At 33.9% G+C, this 19586-nt stretch overlaps 1 protein-coding gene and 1 long non-coding RNA gene across 3 annotated transcripts; both read left to right on the top strand.

The window, feature by feature from the left end:
• The first annotated feature begins 6306 nt into the window (after positions 1–6306).
• LOC116852479 lies at positions 6307–7263 on the top strand. The gene is made up of 3 exons (XM_032832911.1): positions 6307–6464; positions 6603–6738; positions 6964–7263. The coding sequence occupies exons 1-3, from the start codon at positions 6307–6309 to the stop codon at positions 7030–7032; spliced, it is 363 nt and encodes a 120-aa protein (XP_032688802.1). The 3' UTR covers positions 7033–7263.
• Positions 7264–11761: 4498 nt separating this feature from the next.
• LOC116852488 lies at positions 11762–16529 on the top strand. Of its 2 annotated transcripts, XR_004379785.1 has the most exons (6): positions 11762–12028; positions 12406–12570; positions 14978–15125; positions 15279–15557; positions 16198–16215; positions 16340–16529. It is a non-coding gene; the product is annotated as an uncharacterized LOC116852488 (long non-coding RNA). The 2 variants fall into 2 exon arrangements; XR_004379784.1 differs by lacking the exon at positions 16198–16215.
• Positions 16530–19586: the final 3057 nt, after the last annotated feature.

The following is a 19586-nucleotide window of genomic DNA, read 5'->3' as shown; positions in this document are numbered from 1 at the left end:
CTCTCGAGATGTGCTATAAGAATATGCAATGAAAAATGGGGTGTTCCATTTAAAAAAATTAATGTGACCTTGACCTGACCTTCGCTACGCAACCCAAGGTCAAACTGATGTGATCAGTAAATACATCTTTTTAAACGCCACAACTTTTATCTGAAACATTTTTTTCTAAAATGCTTAGTTTTCGAGATATTTCACCGGTCCGGGACTTTTTGAACACCTTGTATATATATATATATATATATATATATATATATATATATATATATATATATATATTTGTATAAGGGGGTCTACTTAAATGGAACACTTTGAATATTTCACTTATTTTTGATAATATGGAAAAGTGTTTCAGATGAAAGAGGAAAGGTATCGAGAGGGACACAGGTTGCTTTTTTTCTAGGTGGAGGCGGTACAAAGATATAAAGGTCATCTTTTTAAATTATCGTAAGATGATGTTACTTTGTGACTGTATGGGTTACTTTGTGACACAGTGAATATTGGACAATAGTAATAATTATCACTATTGACCAATATTCACTGTGTCACAAAGTAACCCCATCTTACGGTATAATTTTTTTTATAAATATGTTCCTTCTGTTTATTTTATGTATAAAAATACTAAGAGGCATGTTTGTCAAAAAATCAATAATTTTCGAGTTATTTTGTACTTTATTCTGACAAAAAATTTAGTCCAGGAAATGTTCGAAATAATGTCCTCCTATTTCAATACATTTATGGATACGATAGGTAAATGATATTCTTACATTTTTTATATAAGATGTAGTAAAATGAAATCCATTATTTTTCCAATAGATGGCTTTAGTAATGTGTATCTCGCGTTGTATAAGTGCAATCGGTTTACGCTAGATGGCGTTAGAAAGATAAGATTTCGTAAAAAAAACTAAAAAAACTTATCAGACAGTTTTGTGATTGTTTGACTCAGTATTGTTTGAGCGCGCGTCAAAGATGGACACCAGCAAAGAGAAAATACGCCATATTTTACAGTTTTTCTTCGATAAAGGCAAAAACGCAAGCCAGGCGGCTGAAAATGTGAATAGTGTTTATGGTCCTGATACTGTAACAGCCAATCACGCGCAATTTTGGTTTCGTCGATTCCGTTCCGGTAATTTTGATGTCAAAGATGCACCACGCTCTGGAAGGCCAATTGTCGAAAATGTCGATAAAATAATGGAAATCGTCGAGTCCGACCGTCATGTAAGCACTGTTTCGATTGCCCAGGAGCTAAACATTGCACAAAAAACCGTTTGGAACCACTTGAATAAGGCTGGATACAAGAAGAAGCTCGATGTATGGGTGCCACACGAGTTAACGCAAAAAAACTTCATGGACCGAATTTCCATCTCCGAATCACTGCTGAATCGCAACAAAATCGACCTATTTCTGCAGCGAATGGTGACTGGTGATGAAAAGTGGGTCACTTACGACAACGTCAAGCGAAAACGGTCGTGGTCGAAACGCGGTGAGCCGGCGCAAACGGTGGCCAAGCCAGGATTGACGGTCAGGAAGGCTTTGCTGTGTGTTTGGTGGGATTGGCAGGGAATCATCCACTATGAGCTGCTCCCCTACGGCCAAACTCTTAATTCGGACCTGTACTGTCAACAATTGGACCGTCTGAAGGAATCAATCGCCCAGAAGCGGCCAGCTTTGGCCAATAGGAGAGGAATTGTGTTCCATCAGGACAACGCCAGGCCACACACATCGATAGTGACTCGCCAGAAGCTCCGGGAGCTTGGTTAGGAGGTTCTTATGCATCAACCTTATAGTCCGGACCTGGCACCAAGTGATTACCACCTGTTCCTGTCTATGGCGAATGATTTTGCTGGTGAAAAATTTGGCTCAAAAGAAGCTTGTGAAAATCGACTGTCCCAGTTTTTTACCAATAGGGACAAGGGTTTCTATGAGAGAGGCATAATGGAATTACCTTCAAAATGGTAACAAGTTATCGAACAAAACGGTGCATATTTGACTTAAATCGGATCATTCTAACTATGCTAAATAAAGCTTTCAATTTCATGCAAAAATAATGGATTTCTTTTTACTACATCTTATAATTTCTGAATTTATACACGCATATGATTCCAAAATACGTTCTTTCATGGTCTCGTGTGTAATTGGTACATCATTGAAAGCAATGTTTTTCAACATTTCCCAAACAAAAAAGTCGGTGGGATTTAAATATATTGAAGTCGGAAAAGATATTGAAGTCGGAAGACATCATTTTGAATATCTCCTTATTTAAATTTTTTGTCAGAATGAAGTATAAAATATCTCGTAAATTATTGATTTTTTGGCAATTATACTTAGTATTTTTATACATAAAATAAATAAAAGAATCATATTTATATAAAAATAATAATTTCATTTAAAAAAGTAAAGGTGACCCCGATATCTTTTTAGCACCTAATAATTAAAAAAATAACGTTTACCAAAATGTGTCTTCCTCGATATCCTTTCACTTTCATCTGAATCATTTTTCCGTATCATCAAAAATAAGTGAAATATTTAAGGTGTTCAATTTAAGTGGATCACCCCGTATATAATTATAGAAATCAATTTACTTTTTACATATATTATAGAAATCAATTTACCCTTTACACGTCCTCCGAAGAATCAACTCTTATTTGCGCAATCATAACTCGTATATAAATATTGTTACACTCGCCAGCGCGGGGGAAAGAACTATAACAGTTTTTTAAAAAAAGAAGTAGCCTTTATTCTTTGAGCAGAAAATAATACGTCGGGAAAACCGTTTTCTCTTAGCCAAAACGTCCGCACGATGCTGAAGCTGTCAAGAGATCCCCTTCAGCTCTCAAAACAAACAGCACACCGACCGTTGCTAAGGATCACTTGTAAGCCGTGGATTTCAGGAGCGACATGAATACGGCGTCTCGATGCGCCCGCAACAATATAATAGAATATATACCCAGCAAACCAATAAGTAACTGTAACATAACGTAGGAAGCACATAAAAAGAACAATGTTATATTTTACTGTTATGTAGACGAGTTATAAATATTACATAATTTAGAGAGCGCTTTAAAAAAATAAAGTTATATTTTTTTTATACGTATATATCCAGGTTGAATATTTTAGCGTTGTAAGACTTTTAGAAGACTCTATATATGCGATGTAAACGATAAAGCATGTCAGTAATTGTTTACTGCATATGCGCAATTTTTTTTCCTTCTATGCAGTGATGGAAAGTTATGTTCTTTTTAATTGCACTAGTTCAGTAGTGCAGCTAAAAAGAATAGGCCATTGTATAGGCTGAACACATGATGAAGAAGCGAGGCAGTTACGTTGGCAACACTGCAACAGTGCAAGAGCGCAAGTGAAGTAAGTGAGCGGTGTAATATATTAACAAAAACGCTGTTTTAATAGCGATCTTCGAGATAAATATACGTATTCGAGATAAACTCGTATTTTAGTGCCTTGTGCACCTGATAAGGCGAGTAATTACATCCTCGCTTAGAGCGCTTCCTCGTGCGAAACCGCAAGATACGAGACCCTTTGTTCGACATAGGCATCCATTGTGCGCGTGAATAAAGATGACGTCACCAACTTCCACGTCCGAGTCTTGCGTGCAAGAACGGGACTTGTCTCACTTACTCAGTAAAGATTTATCGTCAACGCCTATGATAAAGATAGTAGCACGTAAGACTACTAAAAGGAGAAGTAACGTGTTAAACCCCAAGGATGGTCATACCTCAGACCAATCACAATCATCATCACTCTCAGGCTCTTCACCTGATGAAGAATACAAGAAACTATACAGGGACGTTCCCCCTCATCTGTCAAAACTAGCGGAGAACAAATACCCAGCTTTACATAATGGGCCATACGAGGTAAGGATTGAGGGCTTCGTTTCCTCAAAGTTATTATCGAATAACCAAGAACCTCCAGCAATTAGCGAGTTACAATTTGGAAAGGCAGCGCTAAATCTTATCTTTATGGAACGAGGTCACAGACTTTAAAAATGTTGGCAAAAGCAAATTTTCAGTGAAATTCAGCAGTAAAGATACTGCGAATGCGGTAGTTCAGAAATTCATGAAGGTCCGTGACTAATTATTCACACACTCCAATTGGATTGCTTATATACCCAATTGTAAAATACAACGCATGTGTATCTCGTGGGACTTTGGTCATGGAGTCGTGGGACTCGGTAGACGAAATCATAGAGAATCTATCTCCTCCCCCGGGAGACCCCTGGCCTAAGGTTATAGCTGTCAAAAATATAACAAAGTCAGTTTCAGATTCCTCCACTTCCACTCAACCTCGTAGGAGATACAGATCTACTTACATAATCACCTTTGATGGATCTATTTATCCAGATAAAGCATCCTTATATGGCAAAGTGGTTAACCTCAAGCCATATATTCAAAAGGTAATAAGATGTCACCATTGCCAGCGATTTGGACACGTGATAGAGCAGTGTAGAAGCAGAAATTCGCTTCGAGTTTGCTCCAAATATGCGGAGGAAGGACACCAGGATAATGAATGCCTCTTTGCCAAGTGTATAAACTCCCCCAAGTGTATAAACTGCTGCAGAAGGAGGATTAAAGATGCAACACACACTGCAAGCAGCCTGGCCTGCCCAATATTCGAGGAAAACAGACGGGTTAAGCAGCTAATAACCATTCTAGGCATTAGCAACCTAGATGCTCGCGAATTTTACAAAAGGTATGTCAACGAAATCCTCCCTTCATCCTTCTCCACACGGCCTACACAATCCTATGATTGCTTCAGTACATATGTTGCAAGACATGTTCCCTCAATGCCGTCATTGTATAGCTCGATTCTCTCTGGTGCTCCAAGCACTTGCAGTAATTTCTCGAGTGATTCTACAGGCTTTACTGCTTTGTAGTACCCATTCTCCTCTTCACCTACGCCATCTGAAGCTCCGCTATTTAAGCATTTCGGTCCGGCAGGAAATGATTCCTCTAACACGGCCTCTGCCATTTTCTCCTCTGCAAAAAGCGACTTTCATAATTTTGCCTTAAAAAATCCTCTTAAACCTATTTTAAAAAGGAGGGTGAGATTCTTTCCATTTGTCTCTTCCTCTTCCTCATCAGATTCACCTCCTTACTCAAACACTTCAAATTCTACATATATCGAGTCTCTAGTCTCTACTAAGGGGGACAATACATCTTCGCAGTTGCCATTTACTTCAAATGTTTTTCCTACCAAAAAAATATAATAAAGGACATATGTACTCTTTAAACGATGAAAAATATCTGCACTTACAAAATAGTATAGTTAATCTGACTAACTCTCTCAACTCTCTCATTAATAGCATGATCAATTCTAGTGAAGACACTAATTCCAATTCACTACTTTTAACAATTTTTACACAACTACAGGACATTAAAACTTCCTTTTCAACTTCTAAATAAAAAATCTTTCTTTTAGCGCGAAAGGTAAACTTTCTAATGGCTAAGCTTAGTAAACTGATAATAGTTCAATGGAATTGTCGATCATAAAATGCAAGGAAATTCGAGCTGATTAACTTCATCTCTCAGTCTAACGTCCCTCCGCAATTCATTTGTCTTAGTGAAACGTGGATGGATGGCAACTCGAGGTTCAATATGAAAGGATATAATATAATTGCTGCTCATAGATCACGGTCTGGAGGAGGTAATGCGATTATATATAAAAGTGACATAGAAGTAAAAGTATTAGACCTGAACTGCAATATATGGATAAGAAAGGTTTCGGTGGCTTTAGATCTAGATATATGCGGACTTAGATTCCAAAGTGGAAATTTAAATCTTTGCCTCCATATACTGTCCTCCAGCCTCTGCTAGGTACGCGGGGGGAAATTCCTCAGAGATATGGTCAGAGGTATTATCCTTTCTGGATTCATTAGATAATGTAATCATCTGCGGAGATTTCAACGGCTCTCATCCAGCATGGGGTCCTCCTCATACTATCCCTAATAACATAGGAAATACAATTCATAACGCATTGTCCAACTTAAGCCTAATGATTGTAAATCAGCATTCTCTAACTTGGTCTTCTTCAAATGGACAAATCACTAGCTCGCCAGATATTACATTAGCCTCCAACACAATAATTACGCTGCTAGAATGGAAGGTAGAAGAGAGCACGGAAGCGATCACTTCCCGATACTCATTTATTTCAATTCTTCTTCTCTTACTAGGATCCAGTCCAGGCCACACTACGTAGTCAGCAAGATTGATTGGCCTTTCTTCTCACTTCGTCTAGAAGAGGTATCCTCTCATCTGCAAGATTTCGCTTCTTCTGAAAAACTCTCTGAGCCCCATCATGGCATATAAAGAACTTATAAGACTCGTCAAAGAAGTTTTCATAGAAGCAGGCACCCGAAAGCCTTGTGAAGGAACAATAATTAGAAGGCCTCCCTCTCCTTGGTGGGATTCAAATTGCAAAAATATCATTCAAAATAAGTTAAACGCATATAAAAGGTACAAATCGGCCCCAAATAGAATCAATCTCAATTTATATCGTAAGGAATGCCGCAGTTCAAATAAAAAGCTTAAAAAAATTAGAAAGGATAAGTTCAAATCATTTTGCAACTTACTCAGTTTTGATTCGGATTCTAGGAAAACATGGAACATTACTAAAGCCTTTAAAAACAGTAAAAGGATTGAAGATCTCAACGCAAAAGCAACCGAGAATAAACTGCCACAAGTAATAGAAAATTTCGAAAAAACAATTTCCACTGAAAACCCATTGCCAGTAAGTAACTGTTTCATCAACAACTTAGCTCAATCCTTTCGATCCAAAACACAAAATCTTCCAGGTAATGAAATTATAAAAAAAAAGCTTATTATCCAAGGAAATCAGTAAAGCTAAATTATTTGCGGCTTTAAAGCTTCTCTCGCGTAAAAAATCCTCTCTTGGATCCGGATCTACTTACTTGGCAAATAATTAAAAATTTTTCTCCAACTGTTCTTGAAATAGTGTTGGGGCTGTTCAATGGGTTTTTCCAAAACGGCAAAATTCCTTCATCCTGGAAGAACTATACATTAATATTTATACCCAAAGGAGATGGCGTGAGGCCAATATCTTTGGCCAACAATTTAGCAAAGTTATACGAGAAAATCTTACATCATCGAATAGAATGGTGGTCAGAGAATTCCAAAATCCTACCTCCTTTTCAAAAAGGCTTTCGAATAGGACGAGCATGCCCTCATAACATTCTCGACCTAAAGCAGTTCATCTAAGATTTTTTTGAATAAAACAAAAAAACTGGTGTGATATTTTTAGACATAAAGGGTGCATTTGACAACGTTAACCCTTCCAAACTATTTGCCTCCTATCCCACATGGGTTTTCCTGCAAATATTATCCTTGCGGTTCAGGCGTTCCTTTTCAATAGAAATGTTTTCATAATGGGCGCTCCTTAGGAACTAAAAAAACATCCATAGGACTCCCACAAGGCTCAGCTTTGAGCCTATCATGTATAGGGTGTATATCAGTTGGACACGGGGCAATTGGACACAGTCCAATCACAAGTCGCTGTTTCAAGGGACCCAACAAATGTCTCTAATCACACGGTGCTGTGATTGGCTGTGTCCAAATGCACCGTGTCCAAGTGCACCGCTCCCTCACGTATAACATATTCATAGGTATATGTATATAGGTTTAGAAAATGACATCCAAATTTTAGCATATGCAGATGACTTAGCGATTTTCTGTAAACATAGCTTGATTAGTGAAATCACAATAAAACTAAATCACAACCTGAAGCTGATAAGAAAAAACCTAAATGAGTTAGATCTTATATTGTCCCCCTCTAAGACTAAGTATTATATCTTTGATAAGTCGCTTCGATTTAATACAATGAAAAAAATTTACTCTTCCTTACCCTCCCAAATCAACTGCAACGGTCAACTTGTAGAATTATCCAGGGAGGCCAAGTAATTTTCAATATATCTTTATCCTGGAAAAGCTAAGTGTCTTCCATAATTAATAAGTGTGTGTCCAGAATAAAAATCTTAAAAGTTATTGCGGGTATAAGATGGGGTTCACATCCCACCATAATTTTAACAGTCTATCGAGGGCTAATAAGATCTGTCTTAGACTATGGCGGATATCCTTTGCTTAATCTTTCTTCTTCTCTCTCGCTCAAGTTAGACAGGCTGCAATTCGCATCTTTAAGATGTGTATTAGGATTTATGTGCACAACTCCGACCAACATAATCCTCGATCAGTGTGGGGAATGGCCGCTGGTGGTAAGACGTCTATTCAACATAACTAAGCTAGCGATGAAGAAATTAATTGATTCTTATCCAAATTTTTCTCACACAATGAAACTGTTTCCACTTCCTTCACATCCTCAAGTTGACATACCCTGGCAAAACAATTTAGAATCCTTGGAGCCAGAAGAACAAATAAGATTTAGATCTAAATCAATTCTTTCTCCATATGCTGAAGCAATTCTAAACGTTGAACCAGCAAGATTAGATGGGCACCTGGCTTTTCCAGTTAACCTCAAGTTTTACCCTGTTAGAGTGGATATTATTTCCTTTAAGTCTCTTACCAAATATAAGAAAAAGGCTGAAAATTACTTTTATAATGGTTCCAAAAGGATTTCCATTGCAGGCATGAATAGAAGATTCAATGCAATTTTCTCTGAGAAAAAATATGACATTGTAATTTACACAGATGACTCCATAGTCCCTGGGGGAAGAGCTGGATATGGAATTTACTCCATTGAACCTCCGATTAATGTATCATACTCTTACTCCAATACTCAAGTTATTATGAACGTAGAAGCACAGGCTATAATTGAAGCATTGAATATCTCATTAAACATTGGTAAAACATATAAAATATTGTGATATGCACTGACTCTCTGAGCATCCTGTCTAATCTGAGCAACCTAGTTGCAAAAAAGAGGCCAAGTTATTTTACTTTAAAAATAGCACAGCTCCTTCAGAAGGGAGCGGTGCACTTGGACACGGTGCATTTGGACACAGCCAATCACAGCACCGTGTGATTAGAGACATTTGTAGGGTCCCTTGGAACAGCGACTTGTGATTGGACTGTGTCCAATTGCCCCGTGTCCAACTGATATACACCTCCTTCAGAACACCAAAAATCAAGGTATCATCGTCATGCTTATATGGGTCCCAGCACATAGAGGTATAGAAGGAAATAAAAAAGCAGATACACTTGCCAAATTAGCCAAATTAAAGCTCTTTAAATCCTCTGCAAGGAAACATACTTGTAGAAGATCTAATATCAAATGTGGACCTTGAATTTACCAGGTGTACAAGTATAAAATTGGATTTAAGAGAACAGATGGCGCACCAATGCAGTGTGTGGTATAAAGATTTGACATTTATGCCATTTTGTTGTGCCATCAACAAGTGTCAAACGCGTATGAGTGATAAATTAAAAAAGTGTTTGCATAGTGTTGTGTTGCTGTGTTCAATATGTCGAAATTTATACCAAATAAAGAGTATTCGCGGACAGCATTAATTTTTTGTTTTCATTTGAAGAAAACTGCTGCTGAATCATACCGATTACTTCGAGAAGCTTATGGTGAACATGCTCCATCGCAAGATACGTGTGAACGATGGTTTCGGCGTTTCAAAAGTGGTGATTTCGATGTTGCAAACAAGGAACACGGAAAACCGCCAAAAAGATACGAAGATGTGGAGTTGTAAGCATTGTTGGACGAAGATGATTCACAAACACAAAAACAACTCGCAGAGCAATTGAACGTTAGTCAACAAGCTGTTTCCAATCGGCTACGAGAGATGGGAAAGATTCAGAAGATCGGCAAATGGGTACCACATGAGTTGAACGAGAGGCAGATGGAGAGGCGCAAAAACACATGTGAAATTTTGCTCAAACGATACAAAAGAAAGTCGTTTTTGCATCGTATCGTTACTGAGGATGAAAAGTGGATTTATTTTGAGAATCCCAAGCGCAAAAAATCATGGGTAGACCCAGGCGCATCATCCATATCGACCGCAAGACCAAATCGCTTTGGCAGGGGGAGCGATGCACTTGGACACGGTGCATTTGGACACAGCCAATCACAGCACCGTGTGATTAGAGACATTTGTAGGGTCCCTTAGAACAGCGACTTGTGATTGGACTGTGTCCAATTGCCCCGTGTCCAACTGATATACACCCTTTGGCAGGAAGACGATGCTCTGTGTTTGGTGGGACCAGAAGGATGTGGTCTATTATGAGCTGTTAAAGCCTCGTGAAACGGTTAATACCAAACGCTACCAACAACAATTGATCGATTTGAACCGTTCGCTGCTTGAAAAACGACCAGAATACCAAAAGAGGCAACACAAGATCATTTTTCTCTATAACAATGCTCCATCACATACGGCAAGACCGGTTCGCGACACGTTGGAAGCACTCAGCTGGGAAGTTCTACCCCATGCGGCTTACTCACCAGACTTGGCTTCTTCCGATTACCACTTGTTTGCATCGATGGGTCACGCACTTGCTGAGCAGCGCTTTGGTTCGTACGAAAATGTGAAAAAATGGCTCGATGAATGGTTCGCGACAAAAGGGGAAGATTTTTACTGGCGTGGTATCCATAAATTGCCCGAAAGATGGGAAAAATGTGTAACTAGCAATGGAGCATACTTTGAATAAACCTCTTTTTATCATTCTTCCGAATTTAACGTGTTTTTTTGGAAAAAAATCCGCATTTCATACTTGTACACCTGGTATTTACTTAGCCCAAAAAGTATTAAACAAACAATTCTTATGGAAAGGGAAAAATTATCGCTCGGGAATAAGCAGTCTATCTACCAGACCATGGTTTTGGGAATATAAATTTATAAAGCGAGATGTAATATCGTTAATTGCAAGAATGAGATCATACCACGTACGCACTAGCACACATCTTGTAGATAAGGAAATTATAACAACTGAAACCTGTGACTGTAGAGCGGAACAAAAGAACTTACATCACATACTATTTGACTGTTCTCTTTACTCAGAGAATTCGGAGAAACTAATTTTAATAATGTATAAATTGGATATACACCTCAAAATGACATTTACGCTTTATCCTTTGACATAAGAAACATAAAACTGTTTACATCTCTAGTTTTCTAGCACGGATTGGCTACACCATTTGAAAACGTACCCATTGCGCAAGCATATATACGATGGAAGCATGTCCGGAGTAATGGCGTAGAGACACTCAATGTATAGTGCGCTTAGCCAATAATTAAGGGTGCGTTCCGTTTCCACGCATGATGCGCATGAAACGCAGCGTTAGAGTGACAGAGATACGAGAGTGAGATAAAAAGAGAGGGAGAGCTCTCGGGTGAGGTTGTCGAACCTAGGTTAGGTTAGTTCTTGACGCATGAGATCGCATAGACTGCACTACCTCGGAGCTGATGCAGTTCATGCGTTCGAGAACTAACCTAAAGGCCTTCACACACACTTTGCGTAACAGTAACCGTAAGACGTAACGTAAGAATTGACCAATTACGATGGAGTATTCACAAAAATGGCGACCTTTTGTTTCGACGATTTTCAACGTGATTGGTCAATTCTTACGTTACATCTTAGGGCTATCGCACACAAATTGACATAACTGCATATGCATAGCATAAGACCGTATGTACCAATGAGCATCGAGTATTAAGTCGCCATATTGGTGTTCTATGCTTAATATTCGATGCTGATTGGTCCATACGATCTTATGCTATGCATATGCAGTTATGTCAATTTGTGTGCGATAGCCCTTACGGTTACTGTTACGGAAAGTGTGTGTGAAGGCCTTAACCTATATTCGAGAACCTCACCCGAGTGCTCTCCCTCTCATTTTATCTTACTTTCATATTTCTGTCACTCTAACGCTGCGCTTCACGCGCATTATGCGTGGAAACGGAACGCACCCTAAATTGAATTGATGAAGAAGCGAGAAATCTTTGTCCCAAATATTGAAGGAAGGAAGGAAGGAAGGAAGGAGAAATCTTTGTTTGGCAATTTGGAAAAGCGCAGAAAGAGGTGTTTGCAATTGGATATTTTTGCTGGTAAGTAAATTTATTAATATTCTTTTATCGTTTGAATTTTCATATCTATGTTTTGGTTATTGAATGTAATTATTGCATATTCCTCACAGAAAGACATATATTCGAATATGTAAGAACATTAGTAGTTTTACTTTGTAATTTCGTATGGGCATAATAAATATAATTGTGTTAATATTTGACAGTTTCTTTCCGTTTGATATTGATAACCATTACACAAAAATATTACTAAGTATGATAAATTAGCCAGTGATAAGTTATTGTTGTTTAATAAATCCAACTTTGTTTATCGTTTGCCAATTTATCATTGCCAGTGATACTTTCCTGTAAAGGATACATGTCACATATATATTCTATATATATTCTATTTATTGTTTCAGAAATACTCTGCGTTATCAATAATTATGTTACACACACATGCGCATAAAGATTTCTCTGATTTATCACAGCGTCGGAAACGAAGAATTGTATTACATGAAACTAATTTATTAAATAATCCACATTTCAGGAAGTGTAGAAAAACTTATATAGAGGAAATAGATAATGTAAGCATTAATAACTGTAATATAGAAAGTAATAGTGCAAGTTAGTACCTGTAATGTACAAAGTGATAATGAAAATATTAATAATTATAATTCAGGAGTAAGTCCTGATTTTACTGAAAGTGATTCAGATACTGACAATGATTTTCATAGTTTATCATCAGAAGACACTAAATATTGAAGATTCTTTATGCGATGATTTAAGATTTTGGGTAACTAAGCACAATATTAGTCAGAGTGCCATAAATGATATATTACAACTTTTAATAAGGAATAATTTGAGCATTTCACTTGATTGTAGGACATTGATGAAAACATCACGTAATGTATCGTCAAAAATAATAAAAATAAATGACGAAAAATATATTCACTTTGGACTTGCAGAAAGTTTAAGGCATTCGATTAAAATGCATTTCTAAAAATTATTGTACCCAGTAGAATTGAAAATAAATATTAATATCGATGGATTACATATTTTAAAAAGTTCAGGTAGCCAATTTTGGCCAATTTTAGGTGCTATAGTTGCAGATTTTTAAACAGAACCATTCGTCATAAGTATTTATCATGGTAATGTAAAACCAAAAGATGTCAATGTCTTTTTAAAACCATTTGTAGAAGAAGCAAAACCCATTTTTGATATCGGTTTAGATATTAATGGCATGATTATTCGTATTAAATTAAATGCTATTATATGTGATGCTCCAACAAAATTATTCATTTATGGTATTAAAGATCACACAGGTTATTTTAGCTGCACTAAGTGTATACAAGAAGGTGAATTTATTAACAATAAAATCGTATTTTTGGAACAAAATTCAACATTGAGAACAGATCATTCATTTCGCAATAGGTAACATGAAGATTACCACGCTGAAAAATATTTAATAACCTACCATTATAGAGACTTTAAATATTTGAATAATTTCAAACATGCCTTTAGATTGTATACATCTTATTTTTCTTGGTGTAAATAAAACAATGCTTCGACTGTGAGTTACAGGTACGATAAATATATGATTAACAACTGTTTTATAAGATAAAGCGCAACAACATAATAGTAAATTGAAAAAGTTTATATCCATAGAATTAACCGTCGTCCAAGACATTTGTTAGGTTTAGATTGGTGGAAAACGACAGAATATAAACTTTTTTCATTGTATACAGGAATAATTATAACAAAAAATGTACTACCTAAGTAACGATATATACACTTTACCTGTCTATGCGTTGCTGTTAAGATTATATCAGATAAACAATATAAGCATATGCTTCATTACGCACAATCTCTTTATGAATACTTTGTTCGAAAATTCGATGAGTATCACGGAAATCAATATTTATCACATAATGTGCACAATTTGCTACATGTATGTGCAGATGTTAAACAATTTGGAATAATCGATTGTTATTCTGCTTTTAAATTTGAAAACTACTTGTTACCATAAAAAAGTTAGTGGCAAACCTCTGGAACAAATAGCTAACAGAATTGTAGAAAGGAGAAACGTTGAGGAAAGTTTTTCAAATCCCTCAAAAGATTATCCGATAATTTATTATAATAGAAATAAGACGGAGGTAAAGAGAGTACAGTTTGATGGATTTATGTTATCGTTAAAAAATCCTAATAATTGTATTCTTTCAAGCGATACAATTGCTACAGTGAAGAATATTTACTTAAATAATAATATTTTATATTTTAGAGTAAAACAACATGTCTCTTAAATTATTTGTTACTTCTCCGTTTGATTCAATTCTGCTAGGAATTCATAAATTATCTGGCAATGAAGCAGATTTATCATATACAACTGTTACAGCTGACCAAATTTTACGTAAATATTTAAAAGCAGATAATATTATGTCTTCTGATGATAATTCTAGTATCGTTATTAGCTTATTACATTAGGTCCGCACAAAAATAGCGAATATAATGTACGTCTATGTTCGTTGATTACATTTTTATTGACACTTTTATTATACTATTTTTCCCCTTCATGTTTTTAAGTAATATTTAGTTTAGTATTATATAATTATATATTACATATTTTATTTATGTTATTATAATTACATTTTTTTAATATTATATAATTACAATTGATTATAAATAATTACATATTTGGCTGTACGAAAATATCATAGATTGCGCATCAAGATTAACTTATCTTATACAGTAGTATATTTTTCGAAAGAAGGCACGTATTCTGAAATTCCAACCTCATGGCTTACAAAAAATTTTACTCAATGTAAATGGCCAATAACTAAGATTATTTTTTTTCTCAAAAACAACATTCCACCAGAGGCAAACTGGTTACTTTTTTATGTAAAAGTTGATTCCTACTACGATAAGCATGCGTAAAAGTGGCAGTTATTTCAAATATGATGTATGCAATATTAATGCAGTCTTAAATCTTTATAGAGACTTTAGAAAAGGTACGGAAAAAAGCAGAAGATGCTAATTACTCAACTTCTTGTGACGAAAATAGAAGACGTGGAAAGAGTTGTAAATAAAAAACAATTCTATAATGCATATGACACTAGCGACGACAATGCAGATGGTGATTTTGGTAATCTACCTTTATCAAATTGTATTTCATTTCTATTGAATTAAAAATGAAAGTATTGCGTTAAAAAATATTATTAAATTATCTTTATATTATGTCAACGATTTAGTGTGAAACAAACTATTCATATTTTATAAACTTTTATTACATTTATAGATCCATCTTCACAATTATGTAAGACTGCACACACAAGTTAAAAACAGATATAAGTCAGGATTCATGCATGAAGAAATCTTTGTGTGACAAACACTTCTCGCAGGAGAAATTATCCTCCTGTGAACAAGTTTCACAAATTGCTGCCGAGAAAAGCTTCTCTACAACAAACCGTTCATTATGTAATAAATCACAAAAAAAGAAAGTTGATTCACTACAAGCGGATGAACTTTATGATAATAATAACCCGTTGCAATTTAGATCTCAGGAAGTATATGCAAAGTAAGAGTTCAAAATTATTTAATTTTTTGTTAATAATGTTATCTTAATAATAAGGAAATTTATCTTAATAAGGAACGTTTAGAAGTTTCCTCTTTTTATTTCGAAGAATTTACAATATGTTGACGTATAAATAAAAATAAGGGACGATTTGTCCATATCACGAAATATGATTGTCATATATGATTACATTCGGAGAAAAATATTTTTTTATTCATTAAAGAGAAATCTTTAAGACAATGAAAAGAAATGAGTGGAAAGAATATTTAATAAATTATAATATTATTTCTTAAGCTATAAACGTTACTGTAAAGTGTTCTCTGTGAAACCGTTTAACTTTTCCGTACAAAAATTTTCTATCTCTTATAGTTTAGGGGATATTTATGCCGAAAGACAAAAAGTGATTTTTTTAAACTAATGTTTTATCCTGTAAAAGTGAATGTAGGTACGTGTAGAAAAATACATATTCCTTATTTTGATTTATATTTTAACATATTCCAAACTCATGGAATATCAGAAGATAACATTTCCAAACATTTTCTTGTTAGTATGTAAAATAGAATAATAAATATGTATAATTAATATGTATAATTGAATAACTTTTACTTAAATTTTGATATTATTTCAACCGCTTCTCCATTAGCTACAGTTGGTGACAATGGTAAGAATTTTATTTTACATTTACTCTTATTATATCATAATATATGTAAATATATGATATCCTGATGAAAAGCAATATAGTAAGAGCTAATTTATGTTATTTCTATTTATTCAATTTATTTCAGAAAAACTGATTCCAATATGTGTGGAGACGTTAAAATATGTAAAAAATATGGAGAAAAGGCTGAAAGCTTTAGAAAGAAACATTAATAATGCGGAAGATTGTATGAATCTATTCGATGATATACTTCCGATCAATTCCATAGAGAATCAAGAGGTTTGAAGAAAACTAGGAAAGTGCTGAAATAAGAGCGAATTTTGTAAGTTAATTGTTGAGTATAAATAATATTTATCATAAGTATAATGTGTTGAATTACATTTAATTTCTCAAATTACATATGAATGTGTTGGCGGTTTAATTAAATTGTATCATTTTAAGATCGCATTTATGACAAAAGTGAGAGGAAAAAGCAACAAAAATTTGGTGCAACGGTGTATGAGCCGTTTATTTACAAATGAATTCGGCAGAGCTTGTTCTTGGTGTGATCGCAGGAATAATTACCGCATGTGTGACTTGAAAGGCATCCGCATTTTAAAAGGTGAGCTATTTTAACAAATTGCATATTTTTATTTTTTGTCTAAATTGGTACAATTTTATTTGTAATTTGAATTATACTATTGTTTATTTTAATAGGTGTGTTAAGAAAGAAAGGGATTAACGAATGCAAAACTGTAGCAAGCGAATTGGTTCCGCCTGAGTAAGCTTCGATATGACCGGTGTAATTACATATTACGCCAAATATTTGTCAGGCATCCGACATATTGTTCGGCGATTGCGATGTACACAAGGAAGCATAACTTACAATTATTTTTCACTGCTTCTTTTACTTATACTTTCTTCTACTTTCATACTTTTATATTTCGTTACTAAAGATTTTAATAAATTTTTTACCTTTTTTCAGTTATGTTAAGATGGAATGCTGTTAGTAACAATATTATTATAGTATTATATTTTTATTTTTATATTTTTTATTATTTTGTTATAAGAATTTTTAGTTTTACATTTTCTTATCGCATTCCAATTGGTACAAAGAAATATATATAACTAAAGGGTCTTGGATACTCGTTACGGCTATCCTTGTTTGATGACAGAAGTGAGAAATTGTATGCAAATTTATGTGATGGTGTACGTGGAGATAAAAGAATATATGCACAAAATGACACTCATGGTCAATTTAGCATACTTGTAAAAATATTTGGACGATTTCCTTTAACGTCAACAATCAATAAATAGTTGAAAATTAGAGTGTAACATGCAATCATAAACATAATATATCTAGACCGAGCGTTTGCCTTTATTTGAGGAGCGAGGGAAAGAGCCGAAGAAAAGGATGCATTGCGTTTTCCTTGAAGACCTTGTGTTTTCTCTCATTCGCGCATGTGTATAAGCGTATGTGTGAGAAAGATTGTGTTACAGAGATGCGCGAATGAGAGAGAATGCAGGCCCTCAAAACGCAATGCATCCTTTTCTACGTGCCTCTTACCCCCACTCCTCAACCCTCGGTTTAGATATATTATGTCTATACATGCAATTTATGTTTTTAACCTATAAGTTACATAATACCTATAGATTAAAAACATAAGTTGCATATTATTAAATTAATAATTTTTTATTATTTATTGGTTGTTGACGTTAAAGGAAACCGTTTGAACATCTTTACAAGTGTGCTGAATTGATCACGAGTGTTATTTTATGCATTTATTATTTTATCTCCATGCATACCATTACATAAATTGGCATATGATTTCTCACTTCTGATGTCATCAAACAAAAACAGTCGTTGGGAGTACCCAGAAGCCTTTAAGTGAAATAATCTATTTATAATAAATGTACAGTTACTGCGAGTAATCAAACATTATATTGCATGAGATTGTATTCCAAAGAGACTGTGTTCAAATTGACATATTTGTGATATGTGATATTGAGATACCATACCATTATTATATTATTATATTGATATAAAAAGTGCTTTAACTTCAAATAATTATAAGACATGTTATATAAAGCTTGTGGATATTTAAATATTTATGTAGTATAAAAGATAGTATTACGATGAAATCCAGATAAAACAAAAAAATCACGATGATGTTATAATGATGAAAAAGTTTCGGTAATAACTCACTTTTCGATTATGATTCAATCACTTTCTCGACTTAACGTTATCATGATTTACTGTTCTATCTGAGGACACAATGTAAACGTATATATTATATATTTCTATTTGTCATGTAATATAATATATGCGCGTACATGTCAATGTTCATATAATTAAATATATTTTTGCGCATAAAAATTTACATTCTACTACTTTATTTTATTATATTCTATATAATATGTGAAATATATATTGTATATTATTTCTTTTAATATTAAATACGTTCATACATTAAGGTATAAGTATTAAAGATTATATTAATTATAAATATTTCATTATGTTTATGAATATTGTATTATTGATCAAAACATGTGATATTAACGTGTTTGAATTAAAAACGTAAATGAATATATATTTCTATAAGTTATGTAATATAATATGAGTGTACATGTTAATGTTTATATGATTAAATGTGTATATGTGTATAAAAATTAACATTATTCTATCTACTTCTAGTATTATATTCTACATAATATATTGCACATACATATATTGCATATTATTTTTTTAAATATTAGATACATTTATATACATTAAGGTATAAATATATCTTACATATACCTTAATGTGTGTAAACGTATCTAATATTTAAAAAAATAACTTTGCAATATATGTATGCCATATATTATAAAGAGTATAATAATATAAGTGGATAAAATAATGTTATTTTTTATACGCATATATACATTTAATCATATAAACATGTACATTCATATTATATTACATAACTTATAGAAATATATAATATATACATTTACGTTATATTATATGTAATAGAAAAATATGTAATACGTAGATCGTAATACGTAGATCGTAATACGTAGATCGTAATACGTAGTTATGTTACTGCAATAAATCTTTTTAAATAGAATTGATATATAAATGATATGTTAAAAGTTGCTGACATAGAGCCATACTAGCATGTAATGTTTATCTGTACATATAATATTACATGTAACATTTATGAGAATTGTGTAATATAAATTATACATCTATGTTACACATTATGGTTTGTGAACTTGATATCCATCACTATTTTTAATAAATTGTAATAAAAAAACAAAAAGAATTTAATTTATTTTTACTGATATTCATATGCATATATATATATATATATATATATATATATATATATATATATATATATATATATATA

This window comes from Odontomachus brunneus, unplaced genomic scaffold, assembly GCF_010583005.1.
Source record: "Odontomachus brunneus isolate Ranch 3 - 2012 unplaced genomic scaffold, Obru_v1 Obru_scaffold_229, whole genome shotgun sequence".
Lineage (NCBI taxonomy): Eukaryota > Metazoa > Arthropoda > Insecta > Hymenoptera > Formicidae > Odontomachus > Odontomachus brunneus.
Note: the sequence above shows the minus strand (reverse complement) of the source record. Positions and strands in the feature narration are given on the sequence as shown.

What these genes read in the sequence shown, in the direction of transcription:
- LOC116852479 (XM_032832911.1), top strand. Translation starts at nt 6,307, where the DNA reads ATGGCATATAAAGAACTTATAAGACTCGTCAAAGAAGTTTTCATAGAA. An exon ending in AAGTTAAACGCATATAAAAG is followed by an intron (nt 6,465 to 6,602) that starts GTACAAATCGGC and finishes TTCGGATTCTAG; the next exon opens with GAAAACATGGAACATTACTA. An exon ending in CCACTGAAAACCCATTGCCA is followed by an intron (nt 6,739 to 6,963) that starts GTAAGTAACTGT and finishes TTCTTGAAATAG; the next exon opens with TGTTGGGGCTGTTCAATGGG.